Genomic DNA, 27,562 nt, shown 5'->3' on the forward strand with positions numbered 1-27,562 from the left:
GGTATTTCAGTATGTGTTTTAATTGAAATGTGCTTTGGCTGATACACAGTAATTTGTCAGACATTTGATCACACTGAAAAAACAAATTAGGATGTAAGATCAGGAGAGGAATATATAGATCTGGAAGAAGAATTCACAATCGATCCTTGCTATGACCCCCGATTGCCTACAGATAGAACTGATGCTTGCATTCCCAGTTAACCTTGAAGGCTATCATTGCTTTTTTGTTTCATTACGTTTCTCATCCATTTAATGAATCGTGATATTTTTGTATAAACTCCAAATTTTCCCTGCTGTGCACATCCCTCTCCCCAGCTGACGACACCAGTAATGAAGTAGGTGCCTTTGTACGGTGTGACATGGGGGCCACCACTGTCCCCTTGGCAGGCATCCTTCACTTCTGTTTCAAAGCCTGCGCAAAACATGTTGAGCGTGACGTCAAAGCTGCTGGACTCAATGCACCTTGACCTTTCGATGTATGGCACTTGGAGCACCTGAAGTAGGGTGGCTTCCCGTCCTTTCTCGTGCAGGCGCCCGAACCCGCTCACAACACCTTCTTTCATCTTCATCAAAACATCATCAGCAAAGTCCATGTCAGGAATGCAGGCAGGAATAGCGTACGGACTGAAGGTAATGGGCTCCTTCAACTTGACTAAGGCGATGTCATTATCGTAGGTCTTTATGGCAAACTTATGGTGCATAAAGACTCTCTCCACCTTATGGACTGATTCCGTGCCTTCTTTCTTCTGGGTGTCCACTTCCCCTGTTGGATTTTTAAATGTAGAATTATACAGTTGGTTGATGCAGAACAAACATTTAAGCAGCAGTATTAATTAGAATCCTCAAAATATCAATTCGCCTCCTCTTTCTCTCTGTTGGTCTTATTTCCTTTTTCTGTCCTATAGATTATATTTATCATTTTTTTGGGGGTTTTCTTGCATTAAATGTTGTAAATTTATTTTTTTATTATGGCTGTATTTCTATTTTATTTTTTTTTTTTTTGCATCTTTCTTAAGCTCAAACTTCAGTTCTGTATTCATTCTTCTCGTGCACTCTTCTGTTGTCAATATATACTGTAGCCCTGAGGGCAAGATTCAGTATTGAATCATGATGTATTTATATTCGTTGAAGTAGATAGGTAGGAGATTCTCTCAAAAACTTAAAATGGTAACATCTCCCAAGCCCAGCACTGATGGGAGAGCATGGAGGGGAGAGTGAGACAAGCTGGCTCAAAGTTTTCCGATGCTTTGGATTGACCAAATTTTGCTCCCTTCCTCCTCTCCCTGCTCTCCGTCAGCCCTATCCATTTGCCTCAACTTTTCCAAACGTGCTGCTACCCCCACTCGGTGCGGGAGCGTGGGGGGACTGTCAGGTGGCACATTCTCACCATTCCCTGGTGGCCCCCTGCTAAGAAATGACGCGGCAAATAACTGAGGTATAGAGGGAGGAAAGGTGAGGGAATACAAATCTGAAGGAAAATCCCCGTGTAGTTGTAAATGAAAGCTCTTGTGGGTGTAGCGCTAGTTGGAACAAGTACTAAGTTGACCTGGAAGCAAAAAAAAAGGAGCAGGAGGAAGCCGCCAGGCCACAAATAAATAAATAAAACGTAGCGAGTGCATTTTCTTCCTTAAAAGAGTATTGCATATGAATAGCAAGAGGGGAGTGGAACGGCAATAATAAAGACTTAGGCAAGGCTTAGAGCATGATGGACGGACATGCTGGCGATTTAGGCATTTTCAAGAACCATGATGAGGCTCATCTTTAAAAATGCAGCAAAATGTCTTACCCACAACAACTTTAAAGTATTTTGTCTGGTTCATGCAGTGAGCTGCAGTGAGTACAACATCTGGTGTTAAAATGGTTCCTCCACAAAAGCCATCATTATTCTCATTCACCAAAAGAGCCTGTCAGGAAAGAAACAACAGAATAAAAATGGCTGTAGCTCGTAAGGACATAAGATATGCAATGCTGAGTCAGCCCAAGGTCCACCGGGTCCAGCACCCTGTCTCTGACAGTAGCCAGGTTGGGTCACAAATATCTGGCAGATCCCAGACGGTTGGATCTATTTCTTGTTACTCACCCCCAAGGGTAAGCACTGGCTTTCCCCACAACTACCTATCTAATAATGGTTTACGGGCTTTTCCTCCAGCACCCTGTGCAAACTTCTTTTAAACTGTGCTACGCTAGTCGCCTTGAGCACCTCCTCTGGCAACAACAAACTGCCTGGCTTGACCGTGCGCTGAGTGAAAAAGAAGAGTTCCCTCATTTTGTTCTAAATCTGATGATCGTTAGTTTCACGTGTTCTCAGAAGGGAGCTCCTAGCGTGCTTGCCTCATCCTAGCTACAGCATGAGTGCTGGAGCGTGGTGGTAAATGGGCAGCGGGCAGGGCAGAGATAGCCGGGACCTGCTTTGTGCAGCACACATAGCGCAGACACAGCCTCTCCTCGTTTTCCCTGTCTGAGTCCTTGAAGCCTGAATGACATGGGGAGAATGAATTCTAGGAGCAGCAGCAAAAGCGCTCTGTCAGCCACATGCGGCAGCCACGGTAACTAACTAAGCCGGCTGCTCACACTGCACTGATTTGTGGGTCTTTGCCCTCTCTTTCCTGTTTTGGAAGAGAGACTAGTGGGGCTTTCGGTGCTTCCCTAGCTCTTTTGGCCATACACGAGTCCTCTCCGTGTCTGCACTGCCTGCTCTGTGGAGGTTGATGTGCCACGCATTCTCTTTAATGTAGCTGCGCCTTGGGTGTGGAAAAGGGAAACGCTGGCATGGGGAGCCATAAAAGCGGCAGATTGTGTTGCACACAGTCAGTGAGAATGGGGTGGGGGATGGAGGCAAGCTACCATAATAGAAAGGAAGAGAGCCAAAATGACTCGCTGGTAGTTGGCTTGACCAGAATAAATCCTCTCCGTTTCCCCTCAGGATTTAATTTTTCTGGGTTTACCCTTTGCCGTTACCAGAGATCCCTCGAATCCTACAAATCAGATGGAATCCAAAGCCAGAGGACAGACCCCCCCCTCCCCCTTGCTGCCTCACCTCAGACACCCTCCAAAATGTGCTTTTCTGAACTTCTAGCGCTCCAGAACTCTTCAGACTCCCCCCCCTTGCGACTTCTGGAGTCAGCCCTTAGAGTGATGCTATTGGTCAGTCACTATTTGGGGGATGGACCACCCCCATCACTCTTGGGCGATACCGCTTCCCAGGGACCTCCCCCAATGCCGGAACATTCCTAGTCTGATCTATAGCGAAGCCAGAAGAGCGTCACATGCGTATTTGCATTTAGCAACAAGTTATATGAACACCTGGTGTAAGACACACTGAAAAGTGATAAATATTTACCTGCCAAGGACATTCACCAGGTTTACAGTCCCTCCCTCCTATTATCCTGGTAAGTTCATCAGTAGGTTCCGAGGTGCTGGAAGCTGTTTCATTGCTGACCACAGAGTCTGTGGCATTCGTTAAACTTTGCATGTCTTCACGACCCGTTGAGTGATTCGACTGCAGGTCTTGGCTTTTGGTGGTATTTAAATGGACGTTTACATCAGTTAGCACTGACCTTGCCAGCCTCTTCACTGTTGTTCGTCCACATGAGTACGGTTCTGTGGGAATTTAAGGCAATCTTAAGCAGTTTTTGAATTTTATTACCATAACAAGGATCATCATATTCTACTGCACGTGACCTCCACGGCTTCCTTATTTCACTAAAAAAGAAAACAAATACTGCCTCTTATGCCCTATTTATATCTTTGAGATATCTGAATGTCTGTTATCATAATCCCCTACAACTACTCTTGGGTACACATTTAGTTCCTCGCCACCTCATGGGGCTAATGGTAGCCCTGCCTTAGACTGCCTCAGTTCTATTTGTTCTGCAGATATTCTTCTAGAGATGTGGCTTCCAGAATAGGATGCAATATTCCAGATGAGGAGCCACTAATGATTTGCATGGAGACATTAACACCTCTCTTTTTTTTTTTTCCCCTGGTGATTATTCTGCTCCCTGTGCACCCTGACATTCCCTCTGCTTCTCGCCACCGCATCGTCACACTATTTTGAAACTTTCAGATCATAAAATGCAAAAAGACTTTCAGTTGAGCAGCCGATGCTTTTGATGGAGGAAGCAGGGGCATAGTGTATCGAGAAGGGCTTTTATACTAGGATCATTGGGAATGGGTGAAGAAAGCTGTCAAGTAATAAAGCCCTCAGAAAAGTAAAACATTACACACTTGTATTGAAATGGGGAACCAAGAGTAACGTCCATACGAGTAAAGTCCTGGATCTAGAGGCAGTCATGGACATTGTGGCTCTCAGGGAGACGTGATACATGGAAACCAGGGCTGGGGTATAGTTATCCCGGGCTATAAACTATTCAAAAAGAAAGGAGGAAGGAATGGCACTATATATATAGTGCCGGGATAACTATACCCCAGCCCTGGTTTCCATGTATCACGTCTCCCTGAGAGCCACAACATCCAACATCTAGATCCAGGACTTTATATCTATATATATATCTATATCTCGCTCAGAGCCACTGAGAGCCACAACATCCAACATCTAGATCCAGGACTTTATATCTATATATATATCTATATCTATATATATGAAAGAAAAAAAAAATATATATATATATATGTGTGTGAAAGAAAAAAATAGGCAAAAGACCACCCAAAAAATAATGTGTTCCACAAATGAAACAATATCTAATGACAGAAAAAAAGAACACTGATGAGCCAATTTCTATCCACACTCTCTGTGTCGGGACCTGCCCTCCGGGTCGGGTAGCTGTATCAGGCCTATGTCCGGGCCGAAGCCCTGCCATCAGCACTTGGCCCTGGGTTAGGTCGTGGCATCAGACCTTGATCCAGCTTCAAGGTTGGGTTCTGACACTGGAGCCTCAGCCTGGACCCAGGCCCCATCGCCATGACCCACGTCCCAAAGGATACCCGACAGATCAGGTAAGTTTCATTTTTTTGGGGGTGTCTCGACCGAGGCCCCGGTATTTCTGCTTTGGGCCTCAGCCTAGGCCCAAACATGGCGCCGGTGCCTTGGCCTTGCCTAGGGCTTAGACTGTGGCCCCTGCTTTGGGCCTCGGCCTATGTTCTAGGTGAGGCTCTGGCTTCAGGCCTAGACTTAGGCCCGATGCATTTTTTTTTTTAAAACAAAACAAAACAAACGAATACAGTTTGTTTCATTTGGGGCCCCCCCAAATGAAACAAATTAGCCTTATTCATCGCGTTTTGAAGTTTTGTTTTAAACGAATGCAAATTCCTAGTGTATTGGTGTTTAGGGCCCGGTGTAATATTTGCAGGGTTGCCTTTTCATAGATAAGGGTTGTTGTTGCTTGAGCACTGTTTTGATATGGGAGGATTACTATATTGTAATTCCTTATTCATGCCTTTTTGAGGGCTAAGCCCACACCCAATACATGTTAAAATGGTCAACCTAATGCCGTATATGGGTTCCAACTATCTTCAGTGTCTTGGGGAGAAGGGGGTTGAGCGATTGAGATTGAAGGAGCCTGGGGGAGGGGAGAGAGAACTGAACGTGCGAGACTGCTGGTGACTCGGGGTGGAGGTGAGGCTGAATCCCCTGCTATAAATGTCACCGCACGCCACTGGTGTTTACGAGTCATCTGTGTAGGTGTGTGTAGGGATGTTGGCCCTGGGAGTGTTAGTGTGTGGTGTGTGTATTGGGAGTGGTTTACGTTTGTAGAAGTGCATCAGTAGAGGGACACGGGGAGGGGTGTGCGGCAGTGTACGTGAGGGTGAGTATCAGCTATATGGGGAGGAGCGTGATTCATGTGAAATGGGCATGGGGGAGACTGAATGGATGTCTCTGTGTTTGGAGGGTGTGTACATGTATGTAGGGTATGTTTGCCTGTGGGAGGAGGTCAGGGATATGCGTGGAGAGGATCAGTTGGTGTGTATGGGTGTGAGTGGTGGTTGTATGTACACTTTTCCAGTGGAGGATTAGTCTAGTGGTTAAAGCTTCGGGCTGTGAGCCAAGAAAGCCAAGGTTCACATTTTTCTGCTGCCTCTTGTGACCTTGGGCAAGTCACTTCACCCTCTGTTGCCTCGAGTACAAAATTATAGGGAGATTTATCAAGCTGTGATAGTGTATTGCGGAGGGAGTGTCCCTGCGATATTGCGCCCCACACCGAGAAAATATTGAGAAGTTATCCTTGCGCTATTTTTTCTCGTGAAAAAAATTCAGAAAGAATAATGAGGCGGGGCCTAAAAAAATGTGCAGTAGGAGCCCACTGTGCATGGGTCCGCCATCGTTTTAAAGAGCCATGAGGGCCAAAAAATATCCCCCCCCCCCCAGAAAGTGATAAACTTCTCCCCTGGGTACACTCTCTCTCTCGAGAAACCCACCCACCCATCCCCTCTCGCTGTCTCTCAGAGCAGCGCGGACCCCAAGAGTTAAAACATTACATTGTAGTCGCATGGCGATGCCCCGCCCCTTCATAAACCCGTTCCCCCTTTTGTATAACCCCCCCCCCATTCCAAATCCTTCTCTTTCAAATATCCCCCTGCACCATCTGACACCCCTCTGGCCTGCCGGTCCCCTTTTCCAAAATAGACCAGAATCCCTGGTGGCTAGTGGGACCCCCCCCCTTGCCCTTCCCCTTACATCAAAAAAGGATTTGGAGGTCTAAAATGCCCTTGGACTCCCAATCCCCCGTCTTCTCAAAGGTTCACTGGTGGCTCAGCGCGGTGCCCCCTAGTTCTGGGCCAGTGGTCAGTATCTTTCACAACGGCATTGACCAGCTTTTGCCCTATCACGCACATCGACTGGCCCAGAGCTAGGGGGGTATTTCAGGCCACTGCTGAGTCACCAATGACTCTTCAAGCAGATGGGGGGGGGGGGGGAAGGGAGTCCAGGGGCCCCTCCTAGACCACCAGGTCCTTTTTTGAAGTAAGGGGAGGGGAGCCCACTAAGTACCAGAGATTCTGTTTATTTTGGGAAGGAAGGGGGTCTGGAGGGGCCAGGGGGTGTCAGATGGTGGGGGGGGGGGGGGGGGGGAGAGAGTGATTTGGTTGGAATGGGGGTATTAGACAAAAGGGGAGGAGTTTGGGAAGGAGGGCAAAGCTTCACTGTGCAACTATAGTTTTATTTTTTGCTTTTAGGGTCCCCTCTGCCTTGAGAGATGATGGGGAGGGAGGTGGGTAGGGGTCTTGGAAGAGCCCCCATGGGGGGATTTTTTAAACTTTGGAGGGATGTAGTTTTGGGCCTTAGGGCTCTTTAAATTTTGCCATGGGAGCATCGGGGGGCCCATGGTAGAGTCCCGATGCTCCTGCGGTAAAATATCTACACCGCCCTCAAATGCGATAAAATAACGGAACAGATTTTTTTCTAAGTCAGTCCCATTATTTTATTAGCATAGGTATTAGCTGCTTTGCATGGATTTGCAAAATTCATGCATGAAACAAGCAGCTAATTGTAATAGGGGCATATTTGGGTCTTAAATACCTTGTGATAAACGCTGCTTAACATGGCATATATTGGAGCCCAGTGGAAAAACTCGTGACATGATCTTTCCAGATTTTTTTCATTATAGAATATGTAATGGATGTACATTAGATATAGCGTTTATATGACCTCTACCTATGAAGGGACAGATTTCTATAGCCACTGTCCCCAATTTCCTAAGGCAGCTCAAGGGTAGATTCTGAGTCGAGAGTTAGAAAATACTGCTACAATCTTTCTGAAATTCTACGATAATTCAGCAGCATTTTTGCACACATATGCATAGATTTGCATTTTCTGACACTTATTTTATCTGGATAATTTATTTTTTTCTTTTTTTTTGGGGGGGGGGGAAGAGGGATCATATTGATTGGTGCTGGGAACTGAGGCGGGGTTAGAGAACAAAGATAGACAAAAGGGTCTGGGAATTGGAAGAGGAGAGGCAGAGAGATTATCGGGAGGAAATGAAGAAGGAATGTTGGGAAGAGGGGAAGAGGAATCAAAGATGCAGGGGATGGGGGTCAAGGATAAGGAATAGAAGGGGAACCAGAGGAAGAGAAAAGGGGGATGAGGGGAGATCAGACTGGCAGGAACATGCTGCTGAAAAGATATTTGAGACAAGACAAAGCAACTTGAGCATTGTCATCACCGTCATCATTATCATGAAGCAAGTTCAGGCATAGACTCATCATCTGACCTCCCACCCATCTGATCCACAAGAAGCAGTATGGCCAATTGCCAGTAAGTCCTCTTGTATTACTCTTGCAAAGACGACTTAGCAGAACCTTACTCTCGGTTTACAAATTCTCTCTGCGATCCCAAATTCATGCAAATATCTAAATCCCTGTATATAATCTGAATGGAATTGGAATTTTAGTTATTATAATACAAAATTAGTCTATTTGAGTGACTCTCTGGTGTCCAAGATCTATTTGGTTTTTATTATTCCTTATTTTTTGGCATTACCGCCATTCTTATCACTAATTCCCCTAACAAATTCGTATCACCCCTTTTCATTCCCCTCACCTCCCATCGATATGGGTTTCATGGCTAGAAAAGAACAGCAAGGGTGTGTTGAGTCACTGCCTCTTGTGCAGCTGGGTATCAGAGTGATGGTCTTTCAATCATGCCGATCAAACTGCTGTGCTCCAGCTCAGGGCAGCAGGGGAGCAGGAAGCAGCCTCAGCCACTGCGTCACCGTTGCCCTTTTCTGATCGCCTAGCTTGGATCAGAGCACAAGGAGGAGAGGATGAGAGATGCATGGACCATCATCACTACTTCCAGTTTCACCTCCTGAGACGATTTTGCGAGCAATGGGGAATTCCATAGCAAGAGTCAGATTTTGCTGCCCTTCCCGTGGCGGTGGAATCACGGGAGACTAGAGACATTGTATAGAGTTAACCCACAGCTTCAATTCTATTTATTTAAAAAATGTATAGCCCACCACATCGAACGTTCTGCCTGGGGCACAGAAGAAAACACTCATAAAATAAAAACAACATGGTAAACAAAGCCACATTATATATACCACTACTAACAAGTGCCATTAAAGCAAAACTCTTTGGCTTAATACCAGTATTATACGATGTCTTCTCTTTTTTTCAGCAACGACCCATAGGGTCGAATTACCACATGAAGCTGAAGATCCTGCTCCTCAGCTTCCACCATGCTGCTGTTTGTCTCCAAGCTATGTGCGAATTCAGTACCACGATAGCTCACTTTTAAAACATTAAAGGACAGCCTGATAAGTCTTGTCAGATCCAAGTGAAAAGAATACATGAAGTTCAGCAGCCCACGTTCTGTAAACAATGCTAACATCCCATTTTCCTGCTGGCTCTTACCAGTAGGCTTGCAAGACTTGCCATTCTCTTCTAGCACATATCCCGTGGTGCAAGAACACGTAACACTGTTTCCCGTAACCTTGCAGAACTGATCGCAACCGCCGTTATTCAAGCTGCAGAGTTCTTGTATAACTGAAAGAGATCCAATTTATTTCATACCATGATCAAAATCAGGAAAAATATACTCATTAATATCGAAACAGACATACATTTTAATGTTCCTAGCATGCAGGAGGAGAACATTAACTGCATACTAAAGACATCATTTGTACGGGAACCTTAAATATAAGTGACTGAGAGAATTTGATAATTGAGTCCACAAATTTAAATAATTATTTCATATGTCATGTCTTGCAGGTAGCAATTTAAAAAAATGAACATTTGATATGTTTAGGACAGGCCTATCTAGAATGGTTTATCTTTTAGATCCAAAATCTTTGTTTAAACTGGAGGTTCACAGGCTCAAGGCCAAGGACACTCAACTCAACTCGTCATCTTCCCAAGGCTCCTAAAATTGCTACAGATTGAAAGTGGAGAGTAATAACAGTAGCGGCAAGTATGTTAAAAAATCTGAAAATGAATAACCCTCTATCCAGCTAAAGTTGATTATTGCTGATTAGATTTGAAAGTTATGCAAAAGTGTGTTCCTGGATAACTTTACCTTAACAAGCTATATTTAAATAATATAGCCAATTAAGCAGCAATCAATCCAAACAAAATAAAATCCAGCAGGCCTGCCAACCTGGTCTATCACCCTACCCTTAGTGAAACAAATGTTGGCCATTTTAGCCGATCCCTTCTCTCCAAGCCCCCCAAAATATTCAAAAAATGTAGTGGATCTATACACTCAAAAAGCCTCCCATCCTGCCTGATAAATATAATTTTATGGTAGCCCCGCCTCCTGAAGCTTACTCTCCCACCTGCCCCCAGTAAATCCAATCTAATCCATTTTGTCTTCAATCACTGTCCTGTCTTGGTCCTCTTCTTATCTCTCCCATCGCACTTTTAGCATTTCCTCTGGTGGTTCCTCCTCTACTGCCATTCCACTATCAATCGATGTGCATCAAGGCTCTGTCCTGGGCCCTCTTCTCACGATATACTAATTCCCTTGGTGCTCTGATTTCCTCTCATGGGTTATAAAATCATTCAAATGCTGACTCCCAGATTTATCTTTGTACATCAGAAAGTTTTATCAGAAATCTAGTCCCGGATCTCGGCCTGCTTGTCTGACATTGCTGCTTGGATGTCCCACCACCACCTTAAACTCAACATAGCCAAGGCGGAGCTCCTTATCGTTCCCCTAAAGCCCACCTCCCCTCTTCTTCCTTTCTCTGTTTCTGTGGATAACACGGTCGTCATCCAGATCCCATCAGCCCGTAACCTTGGAGTCCTCTTCGACTCCTCTCTCCCCTTCTCTACGCATATCCAAAACACTGCAAAAACATGTTGTTAATTTCTTTATACCATTGCCAAAATCCATCCTTTCCTTTCTGAACACACTACCTCTCTCATACACCTCTCTTATACACTCTCTCATCTCCTTCCGCTTAGACTATTGCAACCTGCTCCTCACAAGTCTCCTGGTGAGCCATCTCACTCCACTGCAATTTGTCATAAATTCAGCTGCTCAACTTATCTTTCAAAGTTGCTACGCTCCTTTGAAGTCATTGCATTGGCTCCCTTTTCAGCTCCCTCACACAGTTCAAGCTCCTCTTTCTCACCTACAAATGCCTTCCCTTGGCAGCACCTCATTACCTCTCCTCTCTTATCTCTCTCCACACCCCTCCTCGTGCACTCCGCTCGTCGGATAAGCCACTCCTATCTCTGCCCTTCACCTCTACCGTCAATTCCCGACTTTATGCTTTCCACCAGGTTGCGCCATGTGCTTGGAATAGTCTTCCAGAACTGGTGCGTCACGCTCCCTCTCTTGCCGTGTTTAAATCCCCTCTAAAGACCCACCTGTTTGAAGCCGCTTTTAAATCTTATGCCCGATTGTCTGCTTTTAGTCTTGTTAACTAACTTTATTTTCTTTTTAATCATTGTCTTACTTTATGAAATGCCCCAAGACTCTTGTCCTAGATGCTTGTCTTATTACATTGTAAGCTCTATTGCGCAGGGATTGTCTTTTGCACAGTGCTGTGCATGTCATGTAGTGCTATGGAAATGTTAAGTAGTAGTAGTAGTAGAAATAGTAGTAGTAGAAATAGTAGTAGTAGTAGAAATAGTAGTAGTAGTAGTAGAAATAGTAGTAGTAGTAGTAGTAGTAGTAGTAGTAGTAGTAGTAGTGTTTTGTCTGTGAAGGCATCCCCCAATGTGCAATGCTACAGATGAGGCAATGAGGGCAAGGAAAAGTGCAAAGGAAATAAGATATTTTGTTTTCCAGTCTTTGGATTTCTGAAAATGTGGGAACTTTCCTTAACTTTTTCACAGCTCCTTAGCCTCCTCCTAATTTTGATAATGTTTTCCCACCAAAAAATGTGCGCCCCTAGCGCTTCCTTGGCACCCAGGAGAGGTGGCCGTCAGTGGGTTAGGAAAGTGGACGCTCATTAATTGAGCGTCCGTTTCCCTAACCTGACCGCCGGCACTTTTTTAAAAATCTTTTGGTTCCACCAACTTAATATCGCCACAACATTATTTATTTATTTAACATTTTTTAACATTTTTTTTTAACATTTAACATTATTTTAACATTTTTTTAACATTTTAACATTTAACATTTAACATTTTAACATTTTTTTAACATTTAACATTATTTTTTTTAACATTTAACATTTTAACATTAAGTCGGAGGGCGTACAGAAAAGCAGTATTGTGTGCTTTTCTGTACATTTTTTTGGGATGCTCAGAAATTAACGTTAAAATGTGCGGGACAGGCACACTTTTTTTTTTAGATTTGGGGAGAATAACTAATAGCCTCATCAACATGCATTTGCATGTGATGAGTGCTATTAGTTTCGCGGGGTTTGGAAGTGCTTTTTGGATGCGTTAATCCCATTATAGCATAAGAGATTGTGGAGGACGTGTCCCCAAAATGCACTTCAAACCATGGGTTAGACATTGCACTCGGCTGAGCGAACTGTTTTGCATTGACCCCAAAGTTGTTTATAAATAAAAGATACAAGTACATTCTTTGATTATATTCTATTGTTTTACTTGGTGTGGTTTGTACTCCCTTAAGTTCTGTTGACTGCATGTATTTTGATGATTTTTGTGTGTGTGTTTATTGTTATCCGCTAAGATTTGTGGATTAGCGGACTATAAAATTTAAAAATAAACAAACAAGTCAAGGAGATAGAAGTATTTCAAGATTTTATCTACTTCCACCACTATGAATCCATGTAAATCCGGGCTACTGCTCGGGTTGAGGCTTATCAGGAGCCCATGCTGGTACGACTTTGATTAACTGTGACTGCAATATGAACAGCCGAAGAGTGAATTAGAAAAAGAGGGAAGCGCATCCATTATAAAAGTGGCACATCATTTACTGTCAAAAAAGAAAATAAGAAAGAAAATATACAAAAGAAAGAATGAGAAGGAAAAACACCAAAGGTGATAGAGACAGGAATTAAGCCACCCTAAGACGAGTTGATATTTTGAGCTTTAGCTTTTTGGCAGTCTGATCAGCGAATATTGAATCTGTTATAATCTTTTTATTATCCACAAGGCGCAGGAGATTTGGCGCTCCACAGGGGTGGCGGCAGGTTGGAGTGGGCCTGCATGGACTGCTCCGCGTTGATTCTAAACACCTCGGCACTACATAAAGGGCCACATCTGGACCACGCACAGCAAGGTAAGTCCCCCCCTTTTTTTAGCCTCGCAATTACGATACAGTAAAAAAGAGCAATAAGAAAAGTCGCTTACCGGATTCACAGTTTCTGCCCTCAAACCCTGCTAGACACAGGCACGTGTAGCCACCAATCCCATCGGTGCATGATCCTCCATAGTAGCAAGGGTTCGGGTCACACTGGTCGCCATCTGCAGAGATAATGACCTTCAGACTGATTTCCACTGAGACAGGCAGGCATAAAAAGTTTAAGCTTAAGAGGCAGCAGTGAGAATCCTGCAGGCAACGATGCCGACTGTTTCTTTTTTTTTTAACCTCAGTGCGATATTGTCTTTTTGTTTGATTTTTATCTCAGTGTGCCTGCTTTGTCTATGCCCCTCTCTGAGGTGGTGTTTTGGTGTTTGTCTGGGTTTGGTGTGTGCCTGCCCGCCTTCCTGTGCTTAGTTGGATGTGGTGTCTCTGCCTCTTTGCGTGTGTGCGCGCGCGCGCGTGTGTGTGTATCTGTTTGCTCCTTTCAGCGACTTGAAGAGAATCTTTACTGGGGCCTTTGAGCTGCTGGTTGGCAGCGTGGTGGCCTACAACTTGGCAAACAAGTCAACAGCTGATTCTTTGATAGGGATTCTGACACCAGGCCAGGAATCCAGGATACCTTGTGTGTGTGTGTGTATATGTATGTGTGTACATGTATGAGTGTATGTGTGCATATTTAGATAGACATAATTTATATATGATGTAACTCTGCTTGGGGACGAAGGCCCAACCAATAACATGGATGGAAAGGGGGAGAGCCACAGTTCAGATAGTTTGCTCACTCCTGCTCAAGCGAGTAGGTGGGTTCTCATGATAAGTGATGTAGGTGAGGGTTTCGAGCTAGTCTCTTTGATCCTGCTACAGTCCCTAATTTGCTAATCAGGATATGCTGGCTTCCTAGGGCTATTTCTTATAAATTCCCAAATAGCACAACAACGCATTTCAAAGGAGAGTGTCAAAAGGCAGCTTCAGATCTTTCTTACCTACATAGATATTCCAGAATTTAATCTATATGGGAAGAAAAAAGAATTAGAGTGAGATCAGCCATTCAAACATTAGTACCTCAGTTTTGAAACATCTGCATGTTTTATTGACTGGTATCAGAAGCAGGAGAGTAAAAATATCAGACGCATCTTTAAAGCTGCTGAAGAGTTCAAGTTACTTAAACAAATGTCAAAACAAATAAATGTGAGTTTTAAAAGCCCAACGTGAGCCGAAGTTAGGGGATGCATGAATGTGTTGGGCTGGTGTGCGCCGAGCACATTTTAAAAGCCGTCCGGATGTACATGCACGTGCCGCTGTGTGCACAAATGGAAAGTTTCCGAAAAGGGGGTGTGGCGTGGCGTGGCGGTTTCAGGATTTTAACTTGAAATGAGCTTGTAAGTACTTACGCGCTATCGCCTCCCGCCACATAACTATTTCTGCTATGGATGACGTGTAAGTGATACAACAAACACAGGCAGATCAACCCGCTTTAAAGGTCAGGGCTAGCAGGGGGGAAGAAACGATATTAAACTAAGGGGGTTTTGGAAGTTAAAAGGGGAGGTGAGAGAGGTTATTTTAGCCAAAAGATCTTCATTCAAAAATTGGAAGAAGGATCCAAAAGAAGAAAATAGGATAAAGCTTAAGCATTGGCAAGTGAAATATAAGACATTGATAAGACAGGCTAAGAGAGAATTTGAAAAGAAGTTGGCCATAGAGGACAAAACTCACAGTAAAAACTTTTAAAAATATATCTAAAGCAGAAAGCCTTGGAGGGAGTCAGTTGGACTGTTAGATGATCAAGGGTAAGTGCCCCTTACCCTTGATCATTGCGCAAAGATTAAATGATTTCTTTACATCAATGTTTACTGAAGAGGATGTTGGGAAGATACTATTCTGGAAAACGTTTTCATGGGTAATGATTCAGATGGACTGAACCAAATCACGGTGAACCTAGAAGATGTGGTAGGCCTGATTGAGAAACTGAAGAGTAGTAAATCACCTGGACCGGATGGTATACACCCTAGGGTTCTGAAGGAACTAAAAAATGAAATTTCAGATCTATTAGTAAAAATGTGAACTTATCATTAAAATCATCCATTGTACCTGAAGACTGGAGGATAGCAAATGTAACCCCAATATTTAAAAAGGGCTCCAGGGGCAATCTGGGAAATTACAGACCAGTTAGCCTGATATCAATGCCAGGAAAAATAGTGGAAAGTGTTCTAAACATCAAAATCACAGAACATATAGAAAGACATGGTTTAATGGAACAAAGTCAGCATGGATTTACCCAAGGGAGGTCTTGTCTCACCAATCTGCTTCACTTTTTTGAAGGGGTTAATAAACATATAGATAAAGGTGAACTGGTAGATGTAGTGCATTTGGATTTTCAGAAGGCGTTTGACAAAGTTCCTCATGAGAGGCTTCTAGGAAAAGTAAAAAGTCATGGGATAGGTGGCGATGTCCTTTCGTGGATTACAAACTGGCTAAAAGACAGGAAACAGAGAGTAGGATTAAATGGACAATTTTCTCAGTGGAAGGGAGTGGACAGTGGAGTGCCTCAGGGATCTGTACTTGGATCGGTGCTTTTCAATATATTTATAAATGATCTGGAAAGGAATATGATGAGTGAGGTTATCAAATTTGCGGATGATACAAAATTATTCAGAGTAGTTAAATCACAAGTGGATTATGATACATTGCAGGAGGACCTTGCAAGACCGGAAAATTGGGCATCCAAATGGCAGATGAAATGTAATGTGGACAAGTGCAAGGTGCTGCATATAGGGAAAAATAACCCTTGCTGGGAGATGCTCTTAGGTATCAGAAAGGGGGGGGGGGGGGGGGTGGAATCTTACATTTATCAGGAGCTGGGGTTAAGGAGGAGATTGGGCTGGGAATCATTTTTTTTTTATTGTCTTTCGGAAAGGGGATTGGGTCTTATTGTGCTTTACTTTATTAAAAATGTATAGCCTGGCGTTCTCAGTGGGTTACAGAAGTACGTACATGATAAAAGATTTGCAGGACTTTCTTTTTTTTTTTTTTTTTTTACATTCAGTGCCAGGACAAGATATTGTTTTTTTTTTAAATCATTTATTTGGGTGTTGGCAGGGAGGGAAGTGGATCAGTACTTGGGAGGGCCAGGGTTTCTTCACATTTATTTGGTAGCAGGGAGGATTCCTGAGCTCTGATTGATCAAATTTAGGAGCTGCAATTTATGGACATTCTCCTCCGCCCCCGACCTCCCCCTACCCTTGGGGGGGCCACCTAGAATTTGGTTGGCTACATTTATCTTTCATTTCACTTAAGGTCGGCTAAAGTGAAGCCATTCAGCCGTTGCCATTCTGGGAAAGCTTTGACCCGGTTGGCTAATTCTGTACTTGGCTGGTCAGATCCATTCGAAAACGGACCTCGTTATAATCGTCCTCTGCGTTCTCATGAACCTTTATCACACTCCTCCCCGCATTGGCAGGCGGTGGCGCTTTGTATTTACTTATGAAAATAGCTAGGGTTCTGCCCTCCGTAGATCTAGGTTATTGCTCGCTGCTCCGTCTCGCTTCTCTTTGCTCGCAGCCGCATTGCCTTCTCTGTGTTCCACACAATAAGATGGTAACTTCCAAACCGCACGTGTGCGTCAGCCTGCGCGCCCAGGGACGCGGCCATTTTATAACACGTGCACGCTCACGAGTGCCAAATTTTAAGTGGGCATGCAAATCCCGCTTCTACCGAGCAAGTCGCGGGCTTTTAAAATGGGGGTGCGCGCGCCCACGCCATTCCCAGTTTACCAGTTCATCCACCACTTCACCCAGTTAACAGCTGGGTCCTCCAACCCCCCCCCCTGGTTTGATAGCCTACCCTCCCCTGCAGTTACCCCAGACCCTTTAAACCCCTCGGAAATGGCTCAACCATAGCGGAAGTAGTTACATGGTAGGGGATCTCAGCACGCGCTGGGGGGGGGTTAGGTATTTACGCTCACATCTCTTGTCCAGGCCCCGAAATACCCACACCTTGCCCAGACCACGCCCTCACACTGCCCCTTTTTCGGAAACCTTTGCGATGTATGCACTGCGGCATTTTCATACTTACCCGGGCACTTTTTAAAATCTGGTCGGCGCGCACAAGCCCGACGTCTCCGCACATCTCCCAAACGATGCGCGTGCTGGGCTTTTAAAATTCACCTTTAAACAAGCAAACCTTCACGTCCCTGTATTTCTCTTTTGACCACCACCCAAATGGAATAAACCACCAACACCTGTACAAGAAGATGCCTTGTCTCTAACTGATTTTAAGTCACAAACGATAACTCATCTTTTCCAGCTTGTTCAACGTGAGGCCCAAACTTGATAGTTTTACATATTGGTTCACTCATTGTGTAACAGGTTGTTTTTTTTAGTTTGAAGTCTTTTGAGAAGACAGCTGGGGTAACCGGCGTGGAGCAGCCATGGTTACGACCCTCCCCCCTCAGAGATTTGGTTGCATTAGGCTCCCAATAAGTCTAGTGTAACCTGTAGGGAGTGGCCAACAACAATGGGCATGGTTTGGACAGTCAAGGGAAGTAAGTGGTGGCAGTAGGATTGAGAGGCCGAGTGGAGGACATGGGGGGAGCCAGTGTGTGCTTAGAGACTGGGGAATCCGTGTGACCGCAGGCAGTCGAGAGGAAGTGAGGAAGGAAAGTGGGCAGACTCAGTGGGCCAAATGGTCTTTATCTATCCTCATTTTTATCCGGGTGATTTTCAAAGCCGTTTTACATGGGGTGAAAAGCGATTTACTTGTTTATTTTATCTACGCTTTTATCCGAAAATGTAACCTTTCAGGTAGTCTCGTTTTTTGTGAGGCACCCTGGGCAGGCTGCCCTAGGAGGACTGAATCTGGAAGAGGCCTTTGCAGAATCCTCAATACCCACACAGTACAGGAAATGCAAGCGAATGTTTCGCCCCGCCAACCTCTCCCTCACTGAAGAGAGAAGGATCCGTACGCGGACTCCCTTTATGAAACAGATTAGGCGTTGACTAGAAGTCGAGATGGGCAGAGGACTACAAAACGAATATCGTGAAGAAGCTCGATTAAAATCTGGATCCCTGAGCCTAGAGAGAAAAAGCTAACATTATAGCCATAGTATTTACAGAAAGCCTTTCCAAAGCATCGCTGAAGATGTTAAGAAAAAGGTTTTAAATTGGCTTCTTTTGTTGGGATTTCCATCTGCCAAGACTTATACTGCTTGACCTTATTTCATTTATTTGCTTCAATTTATCTCTCACTCTTCCACAGATGTTAAGTGCTTAAGGCAGGAAACTATAACAATAATACAATAAAATCGATTTAAGAACAGATACAGATGACTGAAAATGACATTTTAAATATTCGAAACAACAAAATTATAAAAGGCAAAACTATAAAACCGGTCATCTCAGCTAAAATGCTATAAATAACATAAGTCCAATTTTTCACCTAATCTTTAAATAAACCGCGGGGAAATGTCATGGGAAGCTTTTGGGCTGGGGCCTAACCTGCCCTGTTAACTTACAGTTTCATCGGTGTTCTCAAACACTTCCCGGGCTTCTTCATAGGAGCAGATTTCCTCCCTGCATTCTCTCTCCAGGTTTCCTTTCTTAAACTCCTCAAATGGGGAATTAGCACGCCTCATCCGCCTCAAGACAGCATTGGCGCCTTCTGGCTTTAAGAAGACTGCAAGAAATAGAATTACACTGTCGGTTCAAACGCCACTTTTTTCTAATCAGAAAACCTAGAGCCTGCATGTTTTCCGCTTCCACATGCATTGTGGATGTGACAGAATCGCTCTGGGGGTCACCACCTCTTCACCCTCCTTCTAGGAGCTCAGGTAACCTGTGGCGTCCTGCTGCTCATCTCTGACATGGAGCAGGCACTATCACCGCAATGTATTCTTTCTTATTTATTAATCTTAGGCAGTCCGGAATTTTTCTTTTACATTCTAAGAGTGCGTGCACTATTTCCAGTTTAGCGTGCACTATTTTGGTACTGAGACTTACATGCAAACACGCAGTCTTTCCACAGAACCTTTTGCAAAAAAATAAATGTAACTGGGCTTCATCGAGGTGTGGTTAAAGATTTTGTGCAAAACTATCTCCGCGCATAGTTAATGAGCTGCTTTGCATGATTTTGCATTGTGCTGACTCATCAATTATAAATCTAAATAAAATTTTGCATGCATACAACTACTGCAAAGCAAATAGATACATTTTGTGCATTCAGGGTAATTTTTCAAAGGATTTATGTACATAAATCCCAGTTTTTTTGCATGTACCCAATAGGCTATGCTACGCATGAAAGTAAACTCAAAAGTGATTGTGTGTGTATCTAGCCACATAATGCACAGAGACGTTCAGAGGGATGGAATTAGGGAGGTGACATGCTTTACCAGCATACATTTGATTATTAAAAGAAGGTGCAGTTAATTGCATGCAGAAATTTATGCAAGCTCCCAATCGGTTGTACCTTCCTTTGTATGTGCACATCGGCACTGGTTCCATACACACCTACCAATTTTCACAGTGGATTTATGCTTTGAAAAATTCAAGGCTAAAATCTGCAGATAAAGAGTATCCGCAGATTTTACCCCAAATAAAATATGTGGGCTTGTTGAACATTACCCTCAAAAAGAGCAAATAATACATGTAATCATAGTTGTCTGTTTCTGAAGTGTTAATGGAGGGGCCTTTTCCAGGACCTCGTGGGGGTAATATGGAGTTTGCTGTTGGAGGGGGGGGGCACTTGGAGGTTTAGTATAAGAGGTGTTACTGTATTTTATGTGCTTCACTTTGTTTTGTTGACATGTGGTTTTATTTAATTTTGTTTGTTGAATGTATCTTTTTTTTTTTTTCTATTTTCTGTTCACTGCTTTTGGTGGTCCTAATTAGAAGTGATCTATAAATGTTTTAATAACAAAAACAAATAAATAAATACCTAAATAAAATAACATCCACTATTTGCCCTTTTAGCACATGAAGTGGCCTTTGTGCAGTATTGTGCTGTGTAGTAACGATCTCTAGGCTTATTAGCGGTGGCATCATTTATTGTAAAGACTCCAAAAACAGCAGATTTTCTTTTTTGTGTGCCTCGCACTATACAGATTAAATTACCACATCTCTGTGAACAAAATGACATCTAAGTATTCTGTTGGTAATCCGGTATTTTTATTTCACACAGAAGTGAATTATTTTGAGATTCTTTTCTGTTTCTTTTTTTTTTTCGTTTGCTAATTAGCTTCCTTCAGCCTTCCAAAGAGGACCTATTATCAGTCCTGCTAATTGCTCTGACAACAGGAGGGACCTGACACTGATGGTGTCATTCACCATCAATCCTGGCCAACTGATTACTCGTTTTTCCTTTGCCCTTCCCTAGGCAAATATCCCAACATTCCTTCTGCGATTCTTTCTGGAGCTTTGTGCATTTTTTTGCTGTTTAGTCATCTGATAGAGGCTACTGTTGAGCAATGCCCGAGTCGTCTTCCTTCTCAGAACTAGAAACACTGTACAGAACAATTAGCACCAGCCAACTTGAGGAGCAGGTCAATGAATCAAAGCCAGGCCTCTGCCACTGGATCATTGATCTAGCCCTGAACTCAATGATTTCTGTTGAAAAGTATGAATTTATTCCATTCATCCCCCCAAAAATATATTTATATATATTGTATGTACTTGAATTAGTAATTGCATTTGCCTGTTGTTTTCTTTAACTATATGCTATATATATATATATATATATATATATATATATATATATATATATATATTTATATAAATTAACAGTGTTACAAGTTTAATACATTCTGACAAATCAATTCAAATTACGAATACAAAGGTTCACCAAGGGTGATACCCAAATATAGCATTCCTTGTCATCTGAAACAGATGAATATTCATATAGCAATTGTGTTCCTACTGGGTCAGATGTTACTAAGCCCCAACAAGGCCCTTGTTTGGCCAAGGCGGCTTCCTCAGGGGGGAAACCCTGATTATTTTGGACACCCCAAAAAGACTCTTATGATCTCTGCTCATGCCGAAGCAAGGGGAGCTGAAACCAAAAACGAGGTTTAAAATGCCAAGTGGCTCAATGAACCAGTTCAAGTTGTTTGAACAATGTAGATTTAGGACATGGAAGAAGCGTCACTCTTGTTGGCTGCACTGTTCGTCCGAAAGAAACGCTGGCTGCCTTGTAAATAGGTGTGCCCGGGTTCAATGTACCGCCCAGCTGTGCTAATCAACTGCCATATATAAGAAAATCGGGTTGACCGCGGGGAACGTATACCACGAATCAAACCTCACGTGAAGAAACAGGATTCTCAATTTAATAAAGTAAATTTGCCTGATGCTTTCCTCCCAATACCTACACAGTAATCGGGAACTGTATATCTATATATATCTATATCTTCAGTGTAAGAAATTTCAATACCTTAGTGACAGCAGGATCTTTGTCACACTTTCAAAGCCATCACACAGGTAAATAACGTTTTAGCCAGGTAAAACGACCTATCTGAAAACCAATCTCCTTGAGTGGCTACAAGTAAGCGTGGGCTTCCTTAGTGTGTGCCCCGTTGACCATGGAACAGAGACATATTCCCATGGGCGGGTTTAGATCGAAGGGGTAAAACGACGTGCATGCACTCAATTTTCACGCCCAGCCCCCATCATCTGCACAAACAGCAGGTGCAAAGCACGCGGACACTTTTAGCACAGGCAGGTTGCAGCCATTCATTTTCAAGAAGAAACACCACGGGTGGGTTTCCCTGTGAACGGCAGCAGTTGTCTTCCTGCTAAAATGGGTAGACAACTGCTCTCTCTATATATATATACAGCAGAAAAGGTACATTGTTGACCCATAAATGTTTGGTGATAGGCTGCAGAGGGGCTCCTGTGAAATTCAAAATGAGCTGCGGAGCTCCCACAAGGCACCCAGCACCTCTCTAACCCCCAGTATGATTCAAAACTCATTCCATCTCTAGCAGGAGGATTACTGATGAGAGAGATCTGTGCAAAAAGATTTAAAAATTCTGTGCAGAATGCTTTTCTAATTCTGTATACTGTCTTTAGCAAGATAATATAATATAATCCACTTCTTTGAACCATAATCAAATGTATACTTCAAAACAGAAAAAGACGTTCTTACTCAAAGGTGAAGAATTTGCATGTCTGTGGTGCAGAACTCCCCCAGAGGTACATTAATGGTGCACCACAACCAGGGCTTCTGCAGGTCCATATTCAGTCACCATCCAGGCAGCAAAGTAATCTAACAGCTGACTCTGGAGGTTTATGCAACAGTGCAGCCGCATTATTGAATATAGACGGCTATCTTAAAGGTAGCCAGCTAACTCTAGGGCCACTCTATGGCCTGACCAGACAGAAGCAGCTCTGTTATCCGGCTAACTAAATATCAGAGTTGGCTGGTTACCTTAGCTGGCACAACGCCTCCCTGAAATGCCCCCAAACGCCCCTAAGTTATCTGGCTAATAAGACAGCCAGCCAAGTGCTCTTATATTCATTTAGCTGGATAACCTCTGTTATTCATTTAAATGCTTCTGAATATAGACCTCTTGGTGTTTGGTGATTTAATGTACCAGTCTGCAGAGCCTGAGGGGGGGTCTCCAAGCTACAGGGAGCGCTAACTTCCTGCAAGTAGCAATACTTGTGGCAACAAAGTGGTGTCCCTGATTGTTGCTGCTACACATGTCAGCTGCTGGGAAAATTCATTTCTGCCTGTACCTTCTCTTGTGCTCTTCAGTTTGCCAAATTAAAATCCCCCCCCCCAAAAACCAGCAGCTCTAATGATAAGGCAGTAGAACAGTTTCCCTCTGCACACGCTCTCGCTCTCTCCTGCCACCTCCCCTCCCCCCAGCTCATCCTCCCCAATACTCTCTTCCCCTTCCCAAGCTCATCCTCCCACTCTCTCTCCATCGGCTGGTTCCCCTCCCCCTCAATACACTCTCTCCCCCTCTCCTCCAGCCTGTTTCCCCAATAGTCTCTTCTCCCTTCTCCTGATTATCCTCTGTTCATCCCCGCCAACACTATATCCCCCCTCCCCCAGCACATCCCACATTATTTCCTCCTTCACCCAGCTTCTCCCCGTAACACTATTCTCTTCCCTTCCCTAGTTCACCTCCTTCAACAGCCACTCCCTCTCCTACCCCGCTGAGCATCATTATCATTGTTTAGTTATCACACCTTTCCAGCCCCAGAGTCCAACGCGTGTTACGATAAGCTATGATTTCGGTTACAACGGGTACAGAGTAGATTCCATACACATACAGTGGGTACATAGTGCAACAGCTAAACCACAGCGAGGGTATAATAAAGTCAGTACTAGTCGGCAGGAAGAAAACCGGCAGGGTTGTGACGTTCGTGTAACAGGTACAATATATGCCCTTCAGGACCGTCAACATTAGTTAAGATAATTAAGGTAAAACAAATAACTGTAGTGTGCGTTTCAGATTTACAGGAATAGCACATTTTTAGAGGGACAGCAACTTATCAAAGGGGAAATCCACTGCTTATCCCTGGAGTAAGTAACATGGAATCTACCTACCCCTTGCGATCCTGCCAGGTACCTGGGACCTGGATTGGCCACTTTTGGAAACAGGATACTGAGCTTGCTGGTCCTTTGGTCTGACCCAGTAAGGGCAAATCTTATGTTCTTAGGGTTGGGGGGAAGAGGAGGAGTATCTGTTGATTGAAGTATAATTTTTTTTTTATTTTTTACCCTAGAGGGGTTTGAGTTACAGATTTGGCCCAAGAGCTGCTTCAAAAAGCCAGGTTTTCAACAGCTTCTTGAATATTAGGAGTCTGGGTGCTACCCTAATGTTGGATGGTAGCAAGTTCCAAGGGGTTGCTGCTGCTCCTGAGAAAGATTTGTTTCTGGCTCTGGCCTGAGAAAGTGGGCTTGTGTCACTGAGCCTAGAAGGCTATAGGGCTTGGGTGGGGTGAGCTACTGGTTTATATAGGGTGCAGCCTAGCTTTTTTTAATCTTGTAAACCAGGACCAGTATTTTGAACTTGGAACAGAAGAGAGTTGGGAGCCAGGGTAGAGTTTTTACGATGGGATTAATACTAGTGAATTTGCTTAACGTTTTGCACCGTACATACCACAGCATTGTTGTAGGCACTGGCTTAGTTTCTTTGGGATGCCAAGGTGAAGTGAGTAGCAGTAGTCCAGATGGGCGATAATGACTTGGATAATCATTGCAAACACAGGGCCATAGAAGAGAGAATGAAGAAGGCTGACTTTGTTGCGGCTAGAATTTGGACTTTGATGGTAAGTTGAGTCTAGCAGAAAGCCTCTTGCCTTTTGCCATGAGGGCGAGCTCTATTCCTGCAAGGGTCACCCTTCAAGTGCATGCTACTGGGGATTTTCTTCCCGATTCATAGCACCTGTCCTTCTGTAGGTTAGTTTTAGTTTATTTAGGCATAGTCAGTTCAGTACTTCCTCTAGGCAGCTGTTGAGGATGGAGGTGACTTCATCTGGCTTTGGGCAGTTGGATGTCATCTGTATACGAGTGCTAGGTAACCAATAGTTCTTCCCACTCTCACCCTAATCCTAGCTCATCCTTCCAGTTTCTCTCCCCTCGACCTAGTCCCAGTCATTCTCCACTCCCAGCTGTCAGCTTCCGCCAGGTTCTCTAACTGGTGCCCCCGCTCACCTCTTCCTGTTTCATTCTGTAGGGCACCTTCTTCTTCTTCCTGCACCGTCTGACTCTGAGTGTGGGTCACCCAGGGCCGAATCTCCCGCACTGTTCTTCAACTCTGGCAAGCATGGTAGGGGAATTCAGGCACAACGCAGATCACACTCTCTGAGAGCTGAACAGTGCAGGAAGGAGACGATGGCTCCAGGGTGCCATCAGGAGAAGGGGAGGACTGGGGAGGACCCCACTGCTTAGTTTTTTCCCCACTACTTTTCCTCCCATCCTTCCACATTCTGCTGGCAAAACTGAAAAGTCTACATGAGAGGGGAATTCTAGGTAAATTCTGCACTGCGCCGTTGTGCACAATCTCCCCAGGAGTAACAGATAAAGGCTCTGCTACCCTCAGGGAATTCTGCAGGGCTCTGATTTTTGTTCTGGGGTTTCAACAGCAAAGGCTGGTCTAAAAAACTTTTCGCTCAAGGTGTGGCTAGAAAGACTGTTTACTTCTTGTTGGTCCATTCATTCCTTAAAATGCACCACTCTAAGGCACAGAATGTTCTTCTCCCAAGTCATGGGCTTGTATTCCTGACACCTCCACTGAGAGCTTTTCCACAAAATACCTGGGGCCCCTGGAGCTCTTTCTTGCAGGTCTGACCGATGACGACTCCGCCCTCCCCTGAAGGAACGACTCCTTAAATTATTCTTTGTCTTTCTCGCCCGTCAGTCTTTTAAGCTGTTATTTTCTTCCCCCCTCTGTTTCTGGAAGTGGTCTGTGTGCACGCCCTGCCCCCTTTTTTCTTTCATTCTCCGAGATCCATCTGTCCCACGGAACATGTCCATGAACTTGTACCCAACCCAAGGGTGAAGCAACCAGGAGGAGAGCTATCTTGGCCTTTTCACCTACAGACACAGCAACCACCTCGTTCTTGGGACCCTGCCCATCCTTGCTAATTTTGCAAAAGTGAAAAGAGCCGTTGCACAATACGTAGTCTGCGAGCAAACCCAACACCCTCGTCCAGAGAGACAAAACTGTAACAATTTGACAGCATCAGCCAAGTTTTCTTTAATCACCGGTCACGTCACTTTTCACCCACTCCTGAAATAGCCAACATCGAAAATGCAGAGCAAAAGCCATTTGCCGACCAGCCAAAGCAATGCCTTAAGGGGGTCATTTTGAAACAGCCTGTGCTGCTGCAAAGTCCTCCGGAGGTTTTTACCTGTGCTCTTCGAGCGAAATTTCAAGGGATAGTGGGATGTGGATATTTCTACCTGTTGGTACCCCTTTGCATGGAAAATAATGGGCATAGGTTTGAAAATGCTATCGATTCATGCTACTTCCTCCTCTAACTGAAATTCGCCCCTTCCACCCCTGAAATGCCTCCTTTTAATGCACCTAAAAGTGCACACATGGTGGAATGCCACCCACAGTTTTAGATGGGAGGGGTCGATGGTGGGCAACTCTCAGAAGGTCTTTTTAGCCAGTAATTACCTGCTCTTGAAAACTGCCCTCTACACTATCAAAAAAAAAGTTCACTGCTCAAAATGTGCTCAATAAGGGATTGGAAGGAACTGACTTGCAGAGAGGCAAGACCCGAAAGCAGCATAAACATTCAGGCAGAAAACGAAGGGTGATCTGTCAAGTATTGTGCTTGCAGTGTTAGTAGTCAAGGTTGCCACCTGGCTCCGAGCCATAAGAAACAGGCGAATTGCATGAGGTTGTGTTTGTCCGGGTAAATCGATGGGACCATCCGAACTGCAAGTCCCTGGTCACAAAAGAGTGAAATCAGGACTGGGGTGGCCATGTTTTTTTTTTTTATGACGTAGAACCAGATGGCAATAAGAGTCAACAAACAAGATGTAGTGTAGGGGGATACCTTTTTTTTTTTTTTTTTTTTTTTTTTTTTAATCAGTGACCACAGAAACAGAAGTGCTTACACCATATACCAGACTGTAGGATCATGCGGTATATAAACACGTTTTAAAACAAATAAACTTGTCATCAGAAAAAAAGGACGTGCAATGCTTTATACAAGAGCCACACAACATCAATTTTCTTGTATGGGCGTTTGTGCGCCCCCTTTCAAAAAGGTCCCTCACCTCACATATAAGCAAAAAAAAAAAAAAAAAAAAGAGACGGTTTGCCTTGATCTCACACTTTAAGCGTTCCTGTAGCCGGACAGGAGCTGAAACAAAACAACAACAACAACAATCCTTGGGAAACTGGGATCAGAAAGAAATGTGCGTCTGACTTACCGCGTTCCTCTGCCTGCAGGAGAGCCCCGAGCAAAGTGCAGAGCAGGACTGACCACACACGGCTGACCATCCTACTTTCTTGTCCAAAGCAGTCCTCTCTCTACCTCTTCAAAACAGATTGAAAGAAAAAAAAAAAAAAAACAAACCCAAAACAGACAAAGGCTCGCTGGCCAGAGATTTCCTGTTTTTGTGCCTCAGACCTCGAGCCTTCTTCCAAGCGCCGGACACTTGGTCCTGGGGCTGATTAGGGGGCTCTGGTCAGAGAGGAAATCTTTTTTTTTTCTAATTTTGTCAGCAGGGGTATCCTTTCAAAACTTTGTTCAGCCCAGCCTGCTGGCCCGTGGAAAATCTGGATCGGCGTTATCAGATCAGAAAAAGGGCACAGCGGACAGACAAACACTGCAGGCAGGGCGCAAATAACGCAGGGTCCAGTGCGAAAGAGGCAGACAGAAGTGTAGGAAGGCTGGGGGGGGGGGGGGAATACAGCTGCAGGATTCAAAGAAGAAATATGATCGAAATGCTTTCAAATATTACCTCGCCCGTTCTGCT

General features: G+C 44.2%; 1 protein-coding gene across 1 annotated transcript; it reads right to left on the reverse strand.

The window, feature by feature from the left end:
* F10 (coagulation factor X) lies at nt 1-27,459 on the reverse strand. The gene is made up of 8 exons (XM_029604668.1): nt 27,014-27,459; nt 18,636-18,796; nt 14,110-14,134; nt 13,174-13,287; nt 9,313-9,444; nt 3,341-3,600; nt 1,787-1,904; nt 1-763 (listed from the first exon to the last, which is right to left on the reverse strand). Exons 1-8 carry the CDS (start codon nt 27,081-27,083, stop codon nt 198-200), a joined length of 1,446 nt encoding a protein of 481 aa, XP_029460528.1. The 5' UTR covers nt 27,084-27,459; the 3' UTR covers nt 1-197.
* Between the last annotated feature and the right edge of the window lie 103 nt (nt 27,460-27,562).

This window comes from Rhinatrema bivittatum, chromosome 5 (assembly GCF_901001135.1).
Source record: "Rhinatrema bivittatum chromosome 5, aRhiBiv1.1, whole genome shotgun sequence".
Classification (NCBI taxonomy): domain Eukaryota; kingdom Metazoa; phylum Chordata; class Amphibia; order Gymnophiona; family Rhinatrematidae; genus Rhinatrema; species Rhinatrema bivittatum.

Bases quoted from the DNA above. Each gene is read 5' to 3' on its own strand.
- F10 (XM_029604668.1), bottom strand. From the start codon at position 27,083: ATGGTCAGCCGTGTGTGGTCAGTCCTGCTCTGCACTTTGCTCGGGGCT. The intron at 1,905-3,340 runs GTAAATATTTAT...CTTTCCTGACAG, and splicing joins CTGGTGAATGTCCTTGGCAG to GCTCTTTTGGTGAATGAGAA. The intron at 764-1,786 runs GTAAGACATTTT...AAAATCCAACAG, and splicing joins ATACTTTAAAGTTGTTGTGG to GGGAAGTGGACACCCAGAAG.